Below are 19,065 nucleotides of genomic sequence, written 5' to 3'. Positions count from 1 at the left end.
CGGCCGGTCCGCCTGCCGCTCTTCCTGAGTTGTCAGTCCCAGCTGCCAACAACCGTGGTCTCGCCCTGCACCCGCCAGAACTGGGGTTCATTCCTTCCCTCCCCAGATCCGCCCAACCAGCCAGCCAAACAGCCCCGCCCCTCCCCTCCCCTCCCCTGAAATACCCCTCAGATTCAGCCCATCCTCCCCATTTCTATTACCCTCCTGTGGGCCCTTATCATCTCTTTCCTGGGCTTCCATGCTCCCTCCCCATCTGACTTCCTTCTTCCAGGCCTGTGCTTTTCAAAGTCCCCCCAACCTCCGCCCAGCTGCCCAAGTCACACATGTAAGTGTAAGTCTAACAGCATCACTCCTGGCTCACCCCCGGGAGGCTCCCTGTACCAGGTGAGGAGGCCTCAACACAGCACTGCACGGCGTCCTTGTCCCTCCCCACCTGGCCTTGCCGACCTGTCCGGCTTCATCTCCTCCCATTTCTGGACTCATTACAGAGGTGGCGCAACTGTTTGCGGTTTCCCAAGCATCCTGTGCTGTCCCTCCCTGACACCTTTGTTTATGCTCCTTGCTTAGCTCGGAATGCCCACTCCTGACCCCCTTCGGCCTCCCTTCATCTTGGCCATCTCCTCACCATCACGTGAGACTCACACAAAGACCTAAGGAAGGAACGTGGGATACAGACGTCCTGAGACTATGAAGATTGACAACTATGAGCCCTGGGCCCAGTCATCACGTCATTTACAAGGGAAAGCACCAGGATGACGATCGCCAGTTAGTTTAATTCAGTGGTATAAGTAACCCATCTAGAGTTTTTCTGAATATAACATTTACAATCCTGCATAGCCACTGGAGGAGTGAAAAGGATCAAGGGAAAACTCACACTGAGGCTGCATCATGACTGGTTGCCCAACAACAAGACATATGAAAGGTACCGAGTAGGTACTAAAAATTCAGAATCCTCTGTCGTCATAAAACATCTACTAACAATTTTAATTAACTTTAGACTTCACAGTAAATCAGCTTAGTATTTTACCCTCCTTTTAGACTTGGGAACAATCTAATCAATTTCATGCGCAGGCAGCAGAATGACAATGAGGTTTTGTCTCTCATAAAGGCTGCCTTTTCATTGCCAGGGTCATACCTAGCATTTCAGAGCAAGTCTGAGTTCATTTAGACGGTGCAGAGAAAACTACATCGAAATTCGTCACTACACATTTAAGTCAGCAGATTGCAGGCTGTCCTGTACGCAGGACAAGAGCAAACTTTGAGTTTGCAGTGCTAAGGACGCACAATAGAGCAAATTCTCGACATCCAACTGGTCTCGACCGAACAGGTGAATCAGAATTATCTGTGGTATGAGGGAGAAGCATTAGGCAGAAGTGACACATTAAAGACCGTATAAGTCACTAGTCACCCAAATTTATGAGAGACACTATTGAGAAAATTGAGAGTCAGACTTAGCTTTCGCTCAGAGCTTTCGCCTTATCTTTGTGGCATAAGCCAAGAATCAGAGAAAGCCAGTGGGGGGAGACACGCGGGGCTTAGGATTTGGAAAATGAATTGTGAACATTCTAAATTTATGACAAAGTAAGGCTTGGTGCTCATCAAAGAAGTTTGAAAAAGGGAAGTATTCTGAAAAGCAAGCAGAAGAAAAGCTTTCAAAAGGCCTTCCTCTATGAAATTAGGACTTACTTAAAAAGAATGTTAGCCAAAAGTACATGCATGAGCGCTACAATGAAAATAAATTCAGCTTCATTTCAATTCAGTTATTCATTAACTTATCCAACAATTATTTATTGAACGCTAATGTGGCAACAACTGGGAGAAATGGAATTCCAAAGACAAAGATAAGATATCCTTGAGACACTTCCTCATTAGCCAATCTCTGTTTTCCAAGGGGATGGTGGGGAGGTGCCATGAATAACAGAATTCGATAAACATATCTAGTCAGGAATGGGGATCTTTTCAAGCCTCTTTCCTTTGCTAACTGTCATTTGGAGATAAGCCCTTGCTTACAGGATAAAGGAACACAAAATACACGTAGACATGTGTCCAAAGGACATGGGATACTCTCAGTTTTAAATAGCCTTTCCCATTTGCTCTCAGTGTCAAATCATGTAGCCAATTTGACTAGAGAAATATAGCTAGGTTGGCGGGCACGGACAGGGGACATCTAGTGACCTCCCGGGTTCTCTCAGAGGAAGGACAGGGAATGGTGAATTACAGGCTCCTTTAAGCAACAGTGAACTCAAGGATCATGAAGACAAAGCGATGGCTCCGCATTTCTTTGAGAAGAACCGCAGGAAGACAGGAGAGGACAGAGCAAAGAAAACCAGAGGCTACCTTCAGGAGGGGAGCTCTGCAGAGACATTTCTTGGGATTCGGTAGGAAGTGAAAATGTGACAGAGTAGAGAGAGAAAGAAGGAAGCTCATCCTGACCTTTACTTGAGGGTCAGGATAACTGACAGAAAGACTTGCGCCAATACCAGATTCTTCATTTTGGAGCTCTAAGCAGCCCTGGTGCAATTTATTTTTTTCTTTCTTTCAGAGAACAAACCATGTCATTCCCGGGGAATGGTCTTGGATATCTCTCAGGGTAAACTGGTGGTCACTGTACCGCAAGTCGATGGACAGGTCTGTTCATATGTAGTCCTAAAAGTATTCCCTCAAGTAAAGGACCATTCCATGGAATGTGCCACAGTTCTACATAAATGATATTTACATAGGATGACTCTTCTTTGGGATCCGGTGCAAGGCACAGTTGGCTATTTTGAGTCAGAAAATCTGGATCTGGATTCGCTTCTGCCACTGGCTGATTGTGAAATTTGGGTCAAGCCGTTTGAACCTCTCTGAACCTGCATTTTCTCATCCATCTTCTACACAGAGCTTTTCGGAAGATTAAATGACCCCAAATGCATTAAAGTGCTCTGAAAATGGCGAAATGATATACAAATGATAGTTCCCAGTACTCTTCACCAGCACTCTTTGGCCTGGTTGTCAGGGTGTGGAGGCCAAGTGCAGTAATAGTAACCGAGACAGAACTCTTGACCAATGAAATGGAAAGATATATTACACAATGGACAGTCACACAGTACAGAAATATTTTTATTCCTGGGTAACATCAAATTCTAGTCATAATGCCAATACCAACTTTTTCTTCCTATTTGACTTTGGCCCCTAAAATAATTAAAGACTTAACATAAATGAATACTAATGATACTCAATCAAGTAGAGGGAAAGGTTTTATCTACCATGATGTTCATTGCCAGTCTTACAAATAAGGCCCAAACCCACAGAATGTTCAGTATTACCTCCTGAATGGTATGTGTGTGGCATCCCCTCTGTATTCTTAACTCAGGCTTTTACCAAACATTTCTGGAGAACCCATTAAATAGTCACACTGTGCTGGGTACCACAGGGGACATTAAGAGGATGAAAACACAGGCCTTATTCCAAAGGCATTCACTATCTCCATTAGAGGGAAGCATTGGGAACAAGTGATAAAAAAGCAAACTGAAACACAGGTCTCTGAGAAAGGTCCAAAGTATTCTGAGAATCTAGACAAATGATAGATTACTTCCAAATGCCGGGATCTAACAGGGCTCTGTGGGGAAAATCACTCTGAGCAAGGGCATGGAGGATGGGAAGGACTCCTTTGCCAGATATGGCAGTGGAGCGATGGGGGTTAGTAGCTAGGCTGAGACGCAAGCTTGAGCTCGACCCGGAAAGTGGATGAGAGCAGGATGCATTCAGAAACAGCAGCCACAACAGCATGGCCAGAATACAGGTACAAAAGAAGATGAAGTTGTAAAAAAAAGCAGGTCGAGAGAAAACTGTGGAAGGTTTAAAACGCCCAGCTGAGAAGCTAGGTTTTTTTTAAAAGATGTAGAAATCCAGTGAAGGAACAATGCCATGCTGGGTCTTGAGTTCTGGAGAGATGCACAACCACAGTCAGTATGGAGGATTTACTGGAGGGGCGAGAAAGAGACAAAGGGAAGCCGACCAGATAAGGAGCTCTGGCCATAGGTCAGAGGTACTGAGAGCTAGAAAAGAGGCCAGTGGCAGGAGAAAGCAATGGATGAATGGCAATTTGCCTTTTCATCTTGAGGTGACATACTCCCCGAGGGCACTGGTTCTCAGACATACTGTGTCGCCTCGATTATGAGGTCCTTGTGCCTTGGGCTAAACCAAAGAGATGAAAGTACTCAAGTCCCACAGATTTGAGCATTTGCTCTTTAAAGCCTCGCCTGGTGGCATCTGTCTAAGGAAGGCACACTGAGTTAGAAGTGATCATGTGCAAAAGCCTGTCTTAACCAAGGGACCTGTGATATAATAAATGTAATATAAAAGTAAAAGCCCAATGATTTGCATTATCCTGACATCACACAATGTGCCAGACTTTTACATCTTTGTCCTCTGTGCAGTCATTAGGAAATTTTCTTTTACTTTTATAATTTCTGCTCTTTTTCCATGGACATGTTTTTCAGGTGATGACTGACAACTGGAATTGTCTCACTAACCTGCTAGGACAGTGTGCATAAATGACCGCTGTATTTGATGATGGAAACTAAGATGAACTAGTTCATTCCCAAATAGGGCCAATGAGCCTACTTGCTTAAATGCTTTGAGATAGATAACATGGCCAAACACATGTACAAATCATATCATCATAAAATTAAATGACCTACTTTGTTCTTAAATTCTCTTCTCAAACATAAAATCAAAGCCTCTGAAACGCATGCAACAAATCAAATACCACCATCAGCATTCATTCCTTTAACACCTACTATATGAGTTCTTACTTATGCTATTGCATTCATTTTCTTCTTTCGGATGACAAAAAAAAAAAAAGAATCTGTAAATGGAGCTAAACAGATTATTGGAGAAAACAATTAGACATAAAATGACTCTAAGTGAAGATTCCTGGCACTTTTCTGTGTGCGCAAGTGTATGCACTCTGCATACCAATGACAAAGCTAGAAAGAAAACTCACCTGTTTTCTTCCTCAAGATCTGCTAGGATTCTCTCTAGCTCCCCTCTTTCCTCACTCTCTAAGGAAATCAAGATCTGGGCAGGACTACGAGGCTGGCTCAGGGGGGAGTCCTGGTTCAAACTTTGGCAGTAATGCTGGATTAACAAATGTTCATCATCTCTGGAAAATAAAATCAAAGGTTTTGGTTTTTTCCCCCCTTATTTTGCCTTGGGGGTCAGGGACTTGGGTGTGTATTTTAAAAATAGAAACAGTTATTTGCTCTTAACAATTCATTAGACCCTTTTTCCTGCTTTTAAAGACATTTCGATACTCCTGAAGTTGTGGTCTACCGTCCTGTTGGTGACAATTCCAAGTGTTTCTTGCTCAGATTTTCCACTGAATCTGGTTGGCCTATTTACATGGGTAAATGAATGGTAGAATGACAGTAATACTGGGACTTGACAGTTTAATCAATCGTTAGTAAATATTAAGAGACGTAATAATGGCTGTATAATGCTTTTGCTACCAAGCCTGTCAAGACAATCTGTTCACTCACCCACTGTGTTGTTGATACTGACCAGGAAAAAACCGAAGCCCTTAAAATAACAGAGTAAATGTTTTCTTAAGTGGAAAGCAATGCAACTGAAAAGTGTTGCTTTGGTAAGCCAGTTTCAACTTATAAACCCCACAGAGGCAGGATGGTAACAATAATGCAACTACAGATAAAAATGACTACTATTTCATTCAATTATTGTTTAGACAGAAAAACAAAAATTGGCAGGGGAAAAAAAAAAAGCCATTAAGGTGACTAATACAAGAGGACTGAACAACTCATTCCTCAGAGCAGCTTTTAAAGACTAACCTTGGGGAACAAAGAGGCCAAAGGCTTATACGTTGGGAGGAGGCTGCAATCTTTCCTCATATCTAGGAAGTCTCTCATACACAGAAGAAATTAATTTCTAAATGCATCGCCCCCAGCTCCTGAAAAGCCTGTGTACCTCCGAGTTATAAGAACTTCATTCTGTCCTTAGTGATAGGCTAAAGCCCTTTGCTTCCGGCTACATATCAGTAAGATGATATGTTAATATTTCCCTCTCCACACCCCTTTAATTTCCTTTTCTCATCTCTGTGTCCTCTGAGTCGAAAAAATTTCAGATACTTAGGGGAAAACAATCCTCCTAATTTAAATGATCTTGGTCCATCAAGTAAGATAACTGGTTGGTAAGTTAAAATTAAAATAATTATTGGGTGTTAAAAACAAACATTTAAGTGAAGTCAACCCATCTTCCAAACCACTTCCCCAGGTCTGCCCCTAAGATATCACGATATCACCATCCAACATTGAGCCAAAATGGATTTTATGCCCTCAGAATAAGCTAAAGCTAAATTTCGTTTAAAAATAAAACAAAAGCGGTTTTGACCACCTAATTTGTTAGCTCTCTTCCCAAATTCTGCAGTTTGATTGCTAGGACTTCCCATGTTTAATTACAACATATAGTTATAATTCAACTTCTCTTACTGTTTTCTGAGGCAGTCAATGAATGGCAGCCATTGTTATACAGGTACAACTTGAATTACTGTGAATGTGCTAGAGCTTCTAATATTCAAATCAGTGACCCCAAGCAGCAAATCATTCAGGTTGTTTACATTTCGTTGATTCTTTGCTTACACAGTTTTCTGTCAAAGTAGTTTATATATTAATACTATTAATACTTTTTTTCCACGGCTAAGAAACAGAGTGCACCATCGTTACGTTTGGGGGAAGAGGCTGTTTTGTTTTCTTTTAAGTAACTTAAGTCGTATATGAATGGCTGAGTGTTGACTTTACTCTTTATTTTTACCTTGATCACCTTTATGTACCAGATGAGATGACTTATTCTCACGTCTTCAATAACCAGTTATGTATAAATGCCACTTGGATACTGCTTCCTTCAGTCGAATCCTTATAAAGCCTGTTTCTCATCCGAGTGTGACTTTGGGTTGCCACACCAGCTACATATGATAAACTTACCATTTTCCCTTTGCCTAGATTCTCTGACAAAGTGGTGAGCCAACCGTAACTTATCAAACTAAAAGCATTATTGTACCTTGACTAGATTTCATCTCCCTAAAGTATCTATTCAGTTAGCAGATCCTTATTTTGTCCTCCATGTTTGCTTCTCAGGCTTCTCCCTCCACCTCAGCCTCTTGGTTCATGGCAAGATTCCTTACTGTGAATACTTCCCCTACTCTGTAATGAAGCCTCTGTTTCCCTGCCATAGCTGTGTTCTCCGCCACTCTGAGCGCCGCTCTCTCGCTTTCCTTAAATTTGACAGGCCTGGCTTATCGTCCCACTACAAAACCGTGACCTCAATTTGTACTTCTTCTGAAACCCTTCACAAGATAGCCTCACTTGACTTAGCTCTTGAAGACGCTAAATCACAAAAATCTACTAGGTAGGATCTCTAAAGGAAAATGCCCATCTAGCCTACCAAATGGGAATGCCAATGCAACTACACCAAGATTATAGCTCTACTCCCCACGAGTGGAGAAAACACTACTTAGCCATCACTTTAAAAATTAATACCTAATCCCTTTAAACATCCTGCACGTTTGGTCAAAGCTTCAACATTTAATTACAGTTTAAGTATTTGGGACCCTGCAATTTGTGGTAGTATGGCATTAAATAAGAGTAAGGCAAAATGTTTTGGAACATTTTGGAACATCTGGAATACCAATAATGCCACAATTTGGATGAGCTCATTCTGTGTCGGGTTGTCAAGAGTTAAAGAAAAAAAAAAGTAAATGAAAGTCTCCTTGAAAGATCAAACGAATATAAACGCTAATTCCTATCTTCTGCGCTACCCTACCTCTAAATCCCTCAAAGCAATTTCATGGTCAGGAACATTTTGTAAAAAGAGACAGGATACTTACATGCTCTCATTAGGAGAGATGCTATCATTTAGATAAGATCCATTGCTGTTTTCCATTTCTGCTAGCCTGATAAAAAACGTAAAAGCTCATTAAAACTTATGTGACTTCTTAGAATCTATTCAAGACCTAATCGAACATTCCTGAAAACTAAAGGATAAATCATGTCAAGAGGAGAAAGGAATCCTTCATATTAAAGGATGTGTGTGTTGGCCTAACCGTCTGAGGCAGTGAGTGGTGGACCACAGCTAGTTAAGTAGCTTTACATTTACGCTGCAGATTACAAGAGAAGTCGTATTTTTTTTCCTTCACAGATTGATCTTCCTTTCACTGAGAAGAGGCCTTTGTTTTCACGAGAAAAGCTTCCCTAACAACAAATACACTCCGTACTTTACGCTATCCCATGTGTTTTTTAAGACAATTAAAGATTTCCACTGAAGACAGAATTATATATAGCTAGTTAATACTTCCTACGGTTGATAAACATGTTCAGCAGTTAGACTATTGATAAAAGATAGATTCACAGTAAGCTCTCTATACATTCTGCCACTTTTTACCTTCAAACACCTCCTTCACCTCAAACAATAATAAAGTCTTTTTACAACTTAAAAGTGAACACAAACTCTGACGGATTTATTTAACAAGCATATCTTACAATCAGCAATTTCGTTTTTAGATATAAAAGTTACCTCAAACACAAAGGAAGTGGGACAGAAAGGTCCAGGGATTAGGAAAATGAGTGATTCTCTTCTTTACAGCACAGTATGGAAAATGCACACAGAAATGGAAAGCCAGTGCTTTCATAGTCTCCATATAACACAGTATAATTTCTTCATGTACTTATGTCTGGTCTAGCAGTTTTCTAAGAAGGTTAGAAGATTTCTAAGTCAATTGATTAAACGTGCTCAGTATATAAAACATAACAAAGCTATCAGGAATGTTTAAAGGCCTGGATTAGGGGAGACTGTTCTGCGCTGATGCTCTTATCGGTGTCCAAAAACAACATGCAGTGGAACGGCATGCACGTTAGAGGGCAAGCTGATTAGTAGAAATCAGACAAGATTGGGGGAAAAGAAAAGATTTGTTTAAAATTAATATAGGTTAGCTTTCCTTGGTTAGTTATTTCAATCAATATTTGCCTGGCATTCAACTAGTCTCATACCTGCTAGCATAATGTTCAATGCGTGAATGAGTATCATCGTGTGAAAGCTGAGGGGACGAGGCAGGCCTATAAGGCAGAAAATGTTATTAGTCACAGATACCATCCATTAATGGAGAAAAAAACCCCACCACACAGTTATATTATATACATGGCCTAGAATGCTTTTACTCTAATACTATGGCTAATGTACACATTTAGCTGTTCCTGTATCTTAGATATCATCAAGTATTTAGAATCCAGGTTTGAGAGATGATTTCTCATACTTCGGCTTTTCTCAAAAGCCATAAAGAGAGATCAAAAACTTCTCTGGAAAGTTTCAATTACAGAAAAGGTCGGGGGAGACAATCTCTGCGTGACATTTTGTCCTCCTGTCTTGTAATGTCTCATATCCTAGAGTTCTGAAATTGTGTTAGCAGTATGTGGTTTAAAAGTTTAAACAGTTTACACCGGTGCCGTTTATTAGCTGCCTTCTTACTGAATGGAAACTGTACATTTGCCTAGTAAATTTGCAGTTAACGATATTAGTTCCAAAGAGCCCACACCAGTCCATGACTGCTCAAGATTCCACGTATCGAGATGTCTTGGCTTGTGCAATTTTGTAAAGAAGGAATACACCTACCAATTTAGCAGCAGGACTATATAACTACTTCATAAAGCAAAACTGGATGGCCCTAAATTATAATGTGATGTTTTAAAAAGAATGACTAACTTCAGTATGACGTCACATCGGAAATATTTCTTATTAGGGATACTGTGTGCTAATACACAGAGGGGAAAGCAAGAGAGGAGGATTAGCAGGTATAGTCTATTTACTTTGGGGGTATAAAAACCTACTTTTTTTTGGCTTCACAGACGAGAATTTTGGTAGGGTTGACATGTTTTCACCTTTTCATATCTGATCTATGAATTATCCTTGAAGTTTTTATAGTATCTTTTAGATTAATCTTAGGGAAAAAAATCCATCTGTTCTGAAAACCAGTTTGGGCTTGGGCTTTTTTGTTTTAACTGGAATAGGACAAAAGGTCGCTTCCATTTCTCTCCTGACACAGAGAGCCCTTAGGTAAAGGCATGAATCCAAAAGTCAACAGAAACCTACTCAGTAAGGATTAGTTTAGTCCAATGTCTAAGCAGCAGTCAATGACTTGGTCAGGACACTAAGAAGAATATGTCTGTTTTTTCTTACATTAAAAAAAAAAAAAAAGAAAGAAAGAAAAATGTGTCGTTACCTAGGCTTACATAGGAAATGTGCTAGAAATCTATACTTCTTAAGGAAGACACACAATCATAAGATGATTACAGCACACTACAGCAAATAACCAGGGAACTGAAGTCTTGCCTGAGAGATAAATGTCTTATTTATGAAACCAAAGTTGTCCAGGTCAAGTGTCACCATAATCAAATTTGGAATGAATTACGAAGATGCTTAAACTGTCATGAGGAAACAAAAGGATGACTACCCAGTGTACTAGGCAGATCCAAAGATTTCCAGGTGAATCTTCATTCTAGTTTTGGAGATAATCTGCTAATTTCTTAGAACCCTGGAACAGCCCATTATTAGAAAAAATGCTAAGGTTTGTTTTGAAATATTCACTGCAGGTCAAGATAACTGAGTACCTGGATTACTTAGTTTATAAGCCCTATCTTCTGGAACAGACCAGTCTTTCGATTACATACTTCTTATAAGCTAAAAGCCCACCATCGAGGAGAATATATTAGTGTTTCCCCTTGTAACAGTTGCTACCTTGGTAGTGTAGAGAAGAAAACATGAGACCTTGGAGCATAACTACACCGAGAAAGCTAGGCGTGTAAATGCAACGTACTTTAATAAAATCTTAAACAGAAAATCTTATGCAGAGCTTTAATTCTTAGCCTTGAGGATACGTCCATGTTATTCTTCTTACTAATGTACCCAGCACCCAAGACAGCATGCATAAGCTCAAGAACTCGTAATAACCAAGCAATCTAAAAAATATAGATATACACTAACGGAGGTACTTATTAAACCAGAAAATGAGCCAAAAGGGAATACTGGTCAGAGAAGAATCATTTAAAAAGCAAGAATTAGTAAGAGTACAAGACTACATAGTCCAGAAACAAAACTAAATGCAAAGTCTTCTAAAATGCTTTTCCAAGAGAAGGTAAGAATACTGTTCTCCCTTCTCACTTCCTAAATACAAAATGATACACCCCCAAAAGGATTATTCCTACTATTCACATTACTGCTAATGGCCAATTCCATCCCACCCACCACCATTTTCTCTCTTGTGACAACTCCATTAATAAGTTTTCAAAGCAGAATAGCTCAAAGAATATTGTTTGACTGCCTCATTTGTGGACAAACAATATAAAAGGTTTATGCTGGGTTTACTTTCAAATAAAATGACAAATGCAGGCAAATAAGGGGGTTTTTTCCCAAGGAAAAACAAAAGATCTGTATCTCAGTAAACTTTCAAATTCTGTGATCCATACTGAATGGATTCAATGCTGTCATCGTCACAGGATTTGTTAACATTGGATAGCCTTCTCGCAAAATAAAACACCTTAGGACCTGGCTCTTCTGCGTGAATAGAATAGCTTTACAATTCATTTCATAAATTATTTACCATCCCATGAGTAAAGACTTTAATAAAATTACTGGTATTACAGGGACTTAGCCTGCTGGGGTTGTTTTCTTCCTCAAAGTTAGAATTTCCCACTATTTCTGAATAATCTAGCATACTTTTTAATAAAAAGGCTAAGTGGGGCTAGGTTTCAGTTGTTAGAGAAGATATTTTTAAAAACAATGTTATTAATTTTCAAGTTCTTCAAAATTTAAGAAAGACAAACACCCTCTATTTAAAATAAGCTATATTAAACTGTCACGAAGTTTTCTCATCAGCTTATGTATACAGTAAGCTTCTTCCTCTAGTTAAGTTATTCTTTATTATGTGCTGCTGCCTCTATGTGTTTTAAAACATTAAACTTTAGCATCTTTTTCTTTTGGATTTGTCAGTTGGTTAGATTTACTTTGTGTTGGAATCACAGTTCTATTTGCTTATCAGGATCCAATCAAGCTGAGAATTTCAGTATACCAATTAAACTCTTTTTCTTTTAATTTATGAAAGGCTTTACCTTCTATAAACAAATAGACTACCTGGAATAGGGAAAATAAGTACCAACAGCAAGGAACATAACTGAATCTAAATGACTCCCCAAGTTGTTTAAGCATGACGATTAAAGAAATCGGGTATAGCTACCATATCTCAAAATTAAAGGGCACAATAATGCAGCTTTACAAAAGAAAGGAAAGTGTTACACTTCCTTTAGGCCATAAAAGACGTAAAAACAACTTCAGTTAATAGTTTGCATTTATCACTACAGGATTTTTTTTTTTTTTTTTAAAAAGACCTACTTTACATTAAATTACATGGTGGAATAAAAAAGACCCAATAAAAATAAACTGAATTCTTATATAAGCCCGTCTTCCAAATTGGTCATAACCTTCTTATATATAATAGAGCTGTCTGACTTTAAATAAATATTTTAATAAAGTACACTTTGAAATACCAAAATTTTGTTCTAAAAACCCCACACAGTATAACTTTAAAACAATGCACACTTTGTTTGCTGATATTTAAATCACGGACTCCAAAAGGAGTTTTCTGATGACATTATAAACTCTGAGATAAATCAATTATCTGTTAATATCTAGTATTAGTAGTATTAATAATACACACCAATAATAATAACAAAGACTACAGTACACTTTCCTTCCGGTGTAAATGTGTGTTTATGAGCTGGGTATTTAGCTTGGAGAAGAGAGCAAAGTGAGTTTAGGTCAAAATTGAGAAACTCATGTATATAAACACTGGTCAAATAGCATGGCATTACCTGATAAAAAGTCCACGTGTCTAACTGAAATTATTCAACCATACTCAACATCATACCATGAAAGAAATTTTGATTTTAAATAGTCCACTTATAACAGGCCCTAAAGAGTAAACCATCATCCTTTTGAAGGTCCTAAAGCATTGAATCTCTAGAAATATGGCTAAAGAATGTTCTTATGTAATCAGAAGGCTCTTCCCTGCTTATAATGAAAGAATATATAAACGTGTCTCCCAGGAATATAACTAACCACCCAACAATTCCTTTGATGTTAATTTGAACTCCAGGCCAGGATTTCTGCTGGTTTACATTTGACCAAGTGGGGACCTGAAAACCTCACTGATTCTCCTGACCTGTGGTGGATGGCACCCTCAAAGTCTTATCAAGGGAAAAATTTTTGAAATGAAGGAAGGGAAATTAAAACGTCTTTCAACAAAACAAACAGAACAAAAGTTTTAAAAAATCAAGCAAGCCAATGTGTTGGTGGTAGCAGCACCCTTCAGTGGAAGTACTCACGCAGAATCTACCGGCCAGAAGTTGATCAGAGTAACAGGACTGCAAAACAAAAAATGAGGTGGTGAAGAGAGACACAGGCAAACTCAGCCACACACAGACACACACAAAAGTTACTGAAAGGTCAAAATAAATGAAGTGCAATTAAGTATGAACCATGGAAAGCAACGGCCAGACAAAGGTGAAAAGTGAATTAAAAGAAAACCAGTTGTGCGACTGCCATCAGACTTATGGAGAAAAGAAGAGCAGGTTCAAAAGAGGTGAAGACAGCATCATTTTGATCTAGAGAATCATAACTACTTACTGTGAAGAAACTTCCTGTGACTATATTTTTTTTCAGGTTGAAAAAAAGTGACTAGATACGACCACACAATCGGATGCAAAAAGACACACGCCTACTGATTTGTGAGGGAGGAAAATCAAAATGAAATCTTGGAATCACTCATTTGTAAACAGTCCCATATTTCTTGCAAGCCTTGTGAGGTAATTAGGAGCCGGAACGCGGTGGTTTACTCCCTGTGAGATAAAGTTTAACTTTTGGAAAAGGTCATTGTCATGGGACAACTGACATGGAAAATGGCGACTGAACATCAGCTTGCTTTTCTCTTTTTAGATACAGTAAATCTAAAGAAAGAAACAGGAGAGACTGTTTGCATTTGGGAGTGAAGGAGGAAGGTATTCAGCTGAGAGGAGCTCAGAGATAACGTCGACTGAGAGGCTGGTTTGCTTTGGCCACTACTCACGTTTCCATGTTGTCCCCCTCTAAGACCGTCTGCACTGGCAGGTAGCCCATTCGGGGATGCTTCGCAAAATACCTTTTGGTTCGAAATTTGTTTTTCAGTACCTTGGCAAAGTCTCGAACATCTTCTCCCGATGTAGTCTGAAAGGGAAATCATGCTGACATCAGACTTGGGGAAGGGGTATAATCTCAAGAGAAAGCACAATTCCAGTGTTCTGCCTCGGAGCACTTGTTTTATTATAACTAAGAGCAGTAGGACTTGAGAGCAAAGGCTTTGGAATCACATGAAAACACGGTTTTGAAACCAGACCTGCCATTTACTAGTGGGGTTAACGTGGGTGAGTTATTCACCTATCCAAGGCTCCAATCACCTATAAAATCGGGGCAGTAACACCTCAACAAGTTGTGATGATGAATAAATGAAGTATACCAACTACTGGGCTACCCAACAAATGGTAATTTGTAGAAGCCTGCAGGTCAGAAAGTTGACCTTCCGTTTTGCCACACTTTACAGTAGTTTTAAAACGATTTTGTCCACAGTGCTCTAGTGTTTCACCCACTAAATACCATTCTATTCACAGCATGGTACATTCTCCATCAGTGAGTACCTTTGCAAAAGGGATCAAAATGAGGAAGACAATGAAATAACTGGGAGAATCACTCTGAAGATGGAAGAGAGAAAAGCTCTAAAGCAGAGCTTCCCAAACTTTGATGTGTTGGATACCACCAGCAGACCTTGCTAAAACGCAGGCTTTGATTTACAAAGTCCAAGGTGGGCCCTGAGGTTCTGCATCCCTAATAAGCTTCCAGGTGATGCCAGTGCGGCTGGTCCACAGATCATCACACTTTGAATAGCAAGCAGCTAGTGTTTAAGGAATAAAAGATTTACACCCAGGTCTGTGTCCACCAAGTCCAGGCCCTTTCCGTTTCACCAGTGAGTTTTCAAAGTCCTATTGGCCACTGAGCATTTTCCCAAAACAACATCTTAGGACAAGACTCCAGCTCTTAATTATAGAACCTTGGGCGAGCTTTTTTAACCTTAGGATCTCAAGAGTCCTCAACTATAAAAAAGGGGATAAAAGTAATACCTATCTCACACAGAGTAGTTTAAAAGGTAAACGCCTAGCACTTAGTGGTGGATTGCGAACTTTAAGGAACCTATATTACCCCACCCCATACCCAACGTGCCCCATGGCCGTAACACCTCTGCACACAGCCGCTAGGGATGTGCAAAATAAACGTGAAAATGTCTTCCCTACAACCCACGAAAACAGAAGAAAAACCTATTGATTCACCCAACAATATGTGCTGAGTGTCTCCGACAGTCCACATGTGCCAGGCATCGCACTAGGGATGAGGTAAATCCCGGAGTCTACAATTTGGAGCCACTTTAGCTGGGCAACATCTGGGGAACTTAGAAATCACAGCGTGACACATGATCTGTTAAGACTGTACAAAACTGAAACTTCTTCCAGGTGAACTAAGTTACGTCAGGGAGGAATCTAACTTACCGGAGTGCAATATTCCACCATGGGATAGTGCATTTTGTGGCCTTTTGCCACACGACCAGAAAAAAAGCAACTTTGGCAGATGTCATAATTAAAGTGCTTTAGACTCCTGTACCTGGTAAAGAACAAAAACAAACATATATGTATTTCTTCAAACCAAATTCCCACAGAACACCCTTTAATAAACCTCCTTCCGCACTGTCTTAATTCTGGAAACAGAATGCAGGGTTCATTAATCCCCCAAGGTAAGTGATTAACTTCCTACTTCCAGATTTCTCTGGTGCTTCTCCTACAGTATCAAAATATTTTGGCAGAAAGATTACCCTATAAACATTTGGAGGGAGGGGAGAAAAACTCAGCTCTTATTTAAACTCCACTAGGAACTCTTTCAGATTAAGTAGGAAGATAGTGGCAACCTTCCAGGCTTTTGAAGACCAGATACTAGAATTTGAAAGAACTTCCAGAAAGGACAGATTGATGCACTGCGGGCTCCCGTACCCATCAAAAAGGCACAAAAGTTTTCTGAGGGAACTATTTTCAAAAAAAAGTTATAAAGATAAAGCATTTCATAAGACAAAAGAAAATTAAACAAGAACTCTCAATTAAACCAAATCTTGCTTTAATTACATTTTCTGATTGACGGAGATGACTCATCTTCAGATTGTTACTTGGATAATCTCTCTTATCTGTCTCACTTCAGAAATCCCTCATCACATTGCCTCCACATGATAATGGAAGCCCCAAGAAAAGACACATTTGGGGTGAGATGTTAAGTACTACATGGTACATTTCCCCCCACCCCCACCCCCATTCTCAGAATACTGTATTCTTCGTTTCATACCCTCCCTGGCTTTTGCTTTCTCAGATAAGAATCTTAGCCAATTAAAATAAACATATTCCTTATGTCACATATGGGAATGTGGGAAAAAAAAAGCTACTGTTTTTAGATCCCAACCATCTTCTGAGAGTGGGGGAAAGGAGGAAAGAGAAGTGTTCATTCCTAAAATAATCTACTTTCATAAGGGCAAAAGAACTGAATGTGAAAATGCTCTCCTTGATCCTCCAAAGCATTTTCCTTTTTCATTTTATAAAACTTCCCCCAGGATACAAATCTTACCAGCGAAGGAAGCTAAGAAAAGAAAGGTAAGAAATGCAGTGGAGCCCTGCCCCCCGCCCCCCACCCCCCAGCATCACTCTTACCTGCCAAAACCAGGAAGGAAAAAAGGTGTCCTGTGCAAGCACTGCCTACTCACTGTTGTCTATCTAGGCTTTAGAAACCTCTGAAGGTTTCTGTAAAACCTCTTTGTAAACAGCATGAAAGTATGGTAGGACAAACACCAACGGTAAAGGAGCACAGTGAATGAAAAGCACACAAATGGTACAAAGCAGATATTAGGAAACACAGTAATGAAACAAGTCTAAGCATAACCAGAAATGAGTGTCTACTTAGCTGATAAGTGGATTCTGAACAGGCACAGATGACATAGCTAGTTTACAACTTGACGGCTTATTCGTTGCTATGGAAACCCTGATGCTGATCCAGATGTTTAAATACACCATCATTTCAGAATCTGGATTTGGGATTATTGTTCAATAATATTAATTCATTTAAAAATATCCTGTCTCCCCAAACAGGTCAACAAGACTGAAGATTTAAGAGCCAGTCGTTCTCTGGGACATTTCAAGAATATCAGAATAATAACCTGCGATGTTTCCTACCACTTTCACTTTTCAATTTATAAGGAACGTTTTCTTTTTTTAGCTGCTTTGTGAATCTTTCATTTACTTGCACACTTTATATTCATTCCCTCAGAAGTTCGTTAGGATACTATGAAAAGAGTGCCATCAGATTCACAGATAAAGAAGTATGTTCTAGGGTGCTCGAAACAATTGTTGTTACCTTAGGGCAAGGACAGCGGTGCAAAGTGATTAAGAGACTGAGTTACCATGACAGGTCTCCCAAAATAGAATCATCCCTTAGTTTTATAACTGATTCTTGGAGAGTTTCTATAAACAGAAAAGACCACGGAAAAAAAGAAAGAGATGACCAAAATGTTTTGGTTCGAGGAAAGAGGAGGTACAGTTAATCTGTATATACCTGATGGACAAATATCTTGGTGGAGACAGGCAGCCCGTCCCGATCGACCAAGAACATGGCTCTGCAGAGCTGAAGAGTGAAGGCTGAGAAGGACGCCTGCCTAATGAGGTAGATCCACTAAAACAACCCAGTGATCAGGGGAGTGACAGGAGTGATCAATGCTCCAGCCTGATCACCTCCTCTCCCACTGTGCAGAGGACCAAACAGCCAGCAACTGGTAGAGGAGATAAACGATCAAGTCGTAAAAAGGTGAGAAATGATCAAACAAAATGACATTTGGGGGCGTTGCTCATACCTGAAGCCGATGATTGGACACTCCTTGCAGATGTTACACTTGGCCTGATGCTTCGCAGTCTCCGCAGCAGCCACTCTATGCAGGACGGGCAGCCATACCATGGACTGGGGTTCCAGTCTCATCCAGTCTAGGAAGAGGGCCGCTTCAATCTCAGGCTTATTATTAGCCTGCAAAGACAGGAGGCCGAAGAATGCAAGGAGAGAAGGTAAGAAAGTAAAGGAGGCAAATGTCAGCTCAGGTAACGCGTTAAAGAAAGAAAGAAAGATCAATAGTGGCACAGTGAGGCCCACTCTTCACAGGCTGTTTCTGCAAATGTCCCCCCAGCATCTACACAAGCCACCTACCCCTAAAGCTTTGGGAAGCTGCTATTACTCTGTTTGGCTACTAGATGACAAGAAAGCAAAGCAAAACAGGCAAACGGAAAAAGTAAAGCAAAATACACACCGGGGAGAGACTATATTTAGCTCCAGTTTTGGAACAGATACATAGAAGTTAGCCAGAAGTAAAATGCAAGCATTTATTGATAAAATTTCAAAGGAGAAAAAGAAAAAAAAAAACAACTCAAGAAACTATTGCTCCCTTTTTTTTCTAGTGAATCTGTTTCTCAGTGTTTCATAGAATCATAATGAAGAGGCTTTACAATTCATCTGGTCCCAAAGCTTCATTTTACAGACAAGACAGCTGAGATGTAGATGAGCGAAGTGGCTTTTTCAAAGGACAGACAACTAACTCCCTGGCAGCAGAGCTGACACTAGCATCCAAACCTCCTGGTCTAGTGCTGTTTTCATGGTGGCCTGCTGCTTTTCTGTCTGTCTGTCTCTAGTTCTCTCTTTCGGAGTCTAAGTTAAATAAATACCATTCTTCCCAGTGAGTACAATGATTTTAGAAAATTCAAAGTATTACTTATCCATCACTTGATTGGTATGTTACCACAGTCGACATTTTAATTAGATGTTGTTTTTAACCCTACAAGACCGTGTTTCGTGTTTTTTTTTTTTTTTTTTTTT

General features: G+C 39.8%; 1 protein-coding gene across 1 annotated transcript in view; it reads right to left on the bottom strand.

Moving 5' to 3' along the window:
- The window catches only part of DMD (dystrophin), a 1,809,438-nt gene that overhangs the window by 52,538 nt on the left and 1,737,835 nt on the right, over positions 1-19,065 (bottom strand). Inside the window, exons 66-72 of the mRNA XM_007456856.1 lie at positions 18,059-18,225; positions 15,669-15,780; positions 14,162-14,298; positions 13,422-13,460; positions 9,039-9,104; positions 7,880-7,945; positions 4,988-5,146 (exon numbers count right to left, since the gene is read on the bottom strand). Of these exons, the coding sequence (XP_007456918.1) occupies positions 4,988-5,146; positions 7,880-7,945; positions 9,039-9,104; positions 13,422-13,460; positions 14,162-14,298; positions 15,669-15,780; positions 18,059-18,225 (746 nt within the window). The remainder of the gene's footprint in view (positions 1-4,987; positions 5,147-7,879; positions 7,946-9,038; positions 9,105-13,421; positions 13,461-14,161; positions 14,299-15,668; positions 15,781-18,058; positions 18,226-19,065) is intronic.

The sequence above is a fragment of the Lipotes vexillifer genome, unplaced genomic scaffold (assembly GCF_000442215.2).
Source record: "Lipotes vexillifer unplaced genomic scaffold, Lipotes_vexillifer_v1.1 scaffold207, whole genome shotgun sequence".
Classification (NCBI taxonomy): Eukaryota; Metazoa; Chordata; class Mammalia; order Artiodactyla; family Lipotidae; genus Lipotes; species Lipotes vexillifer.
Note: the sequence above shows the minus strand (reverse complement) of the source record. Positions and strands in the feature narration are given on the sequence as shown.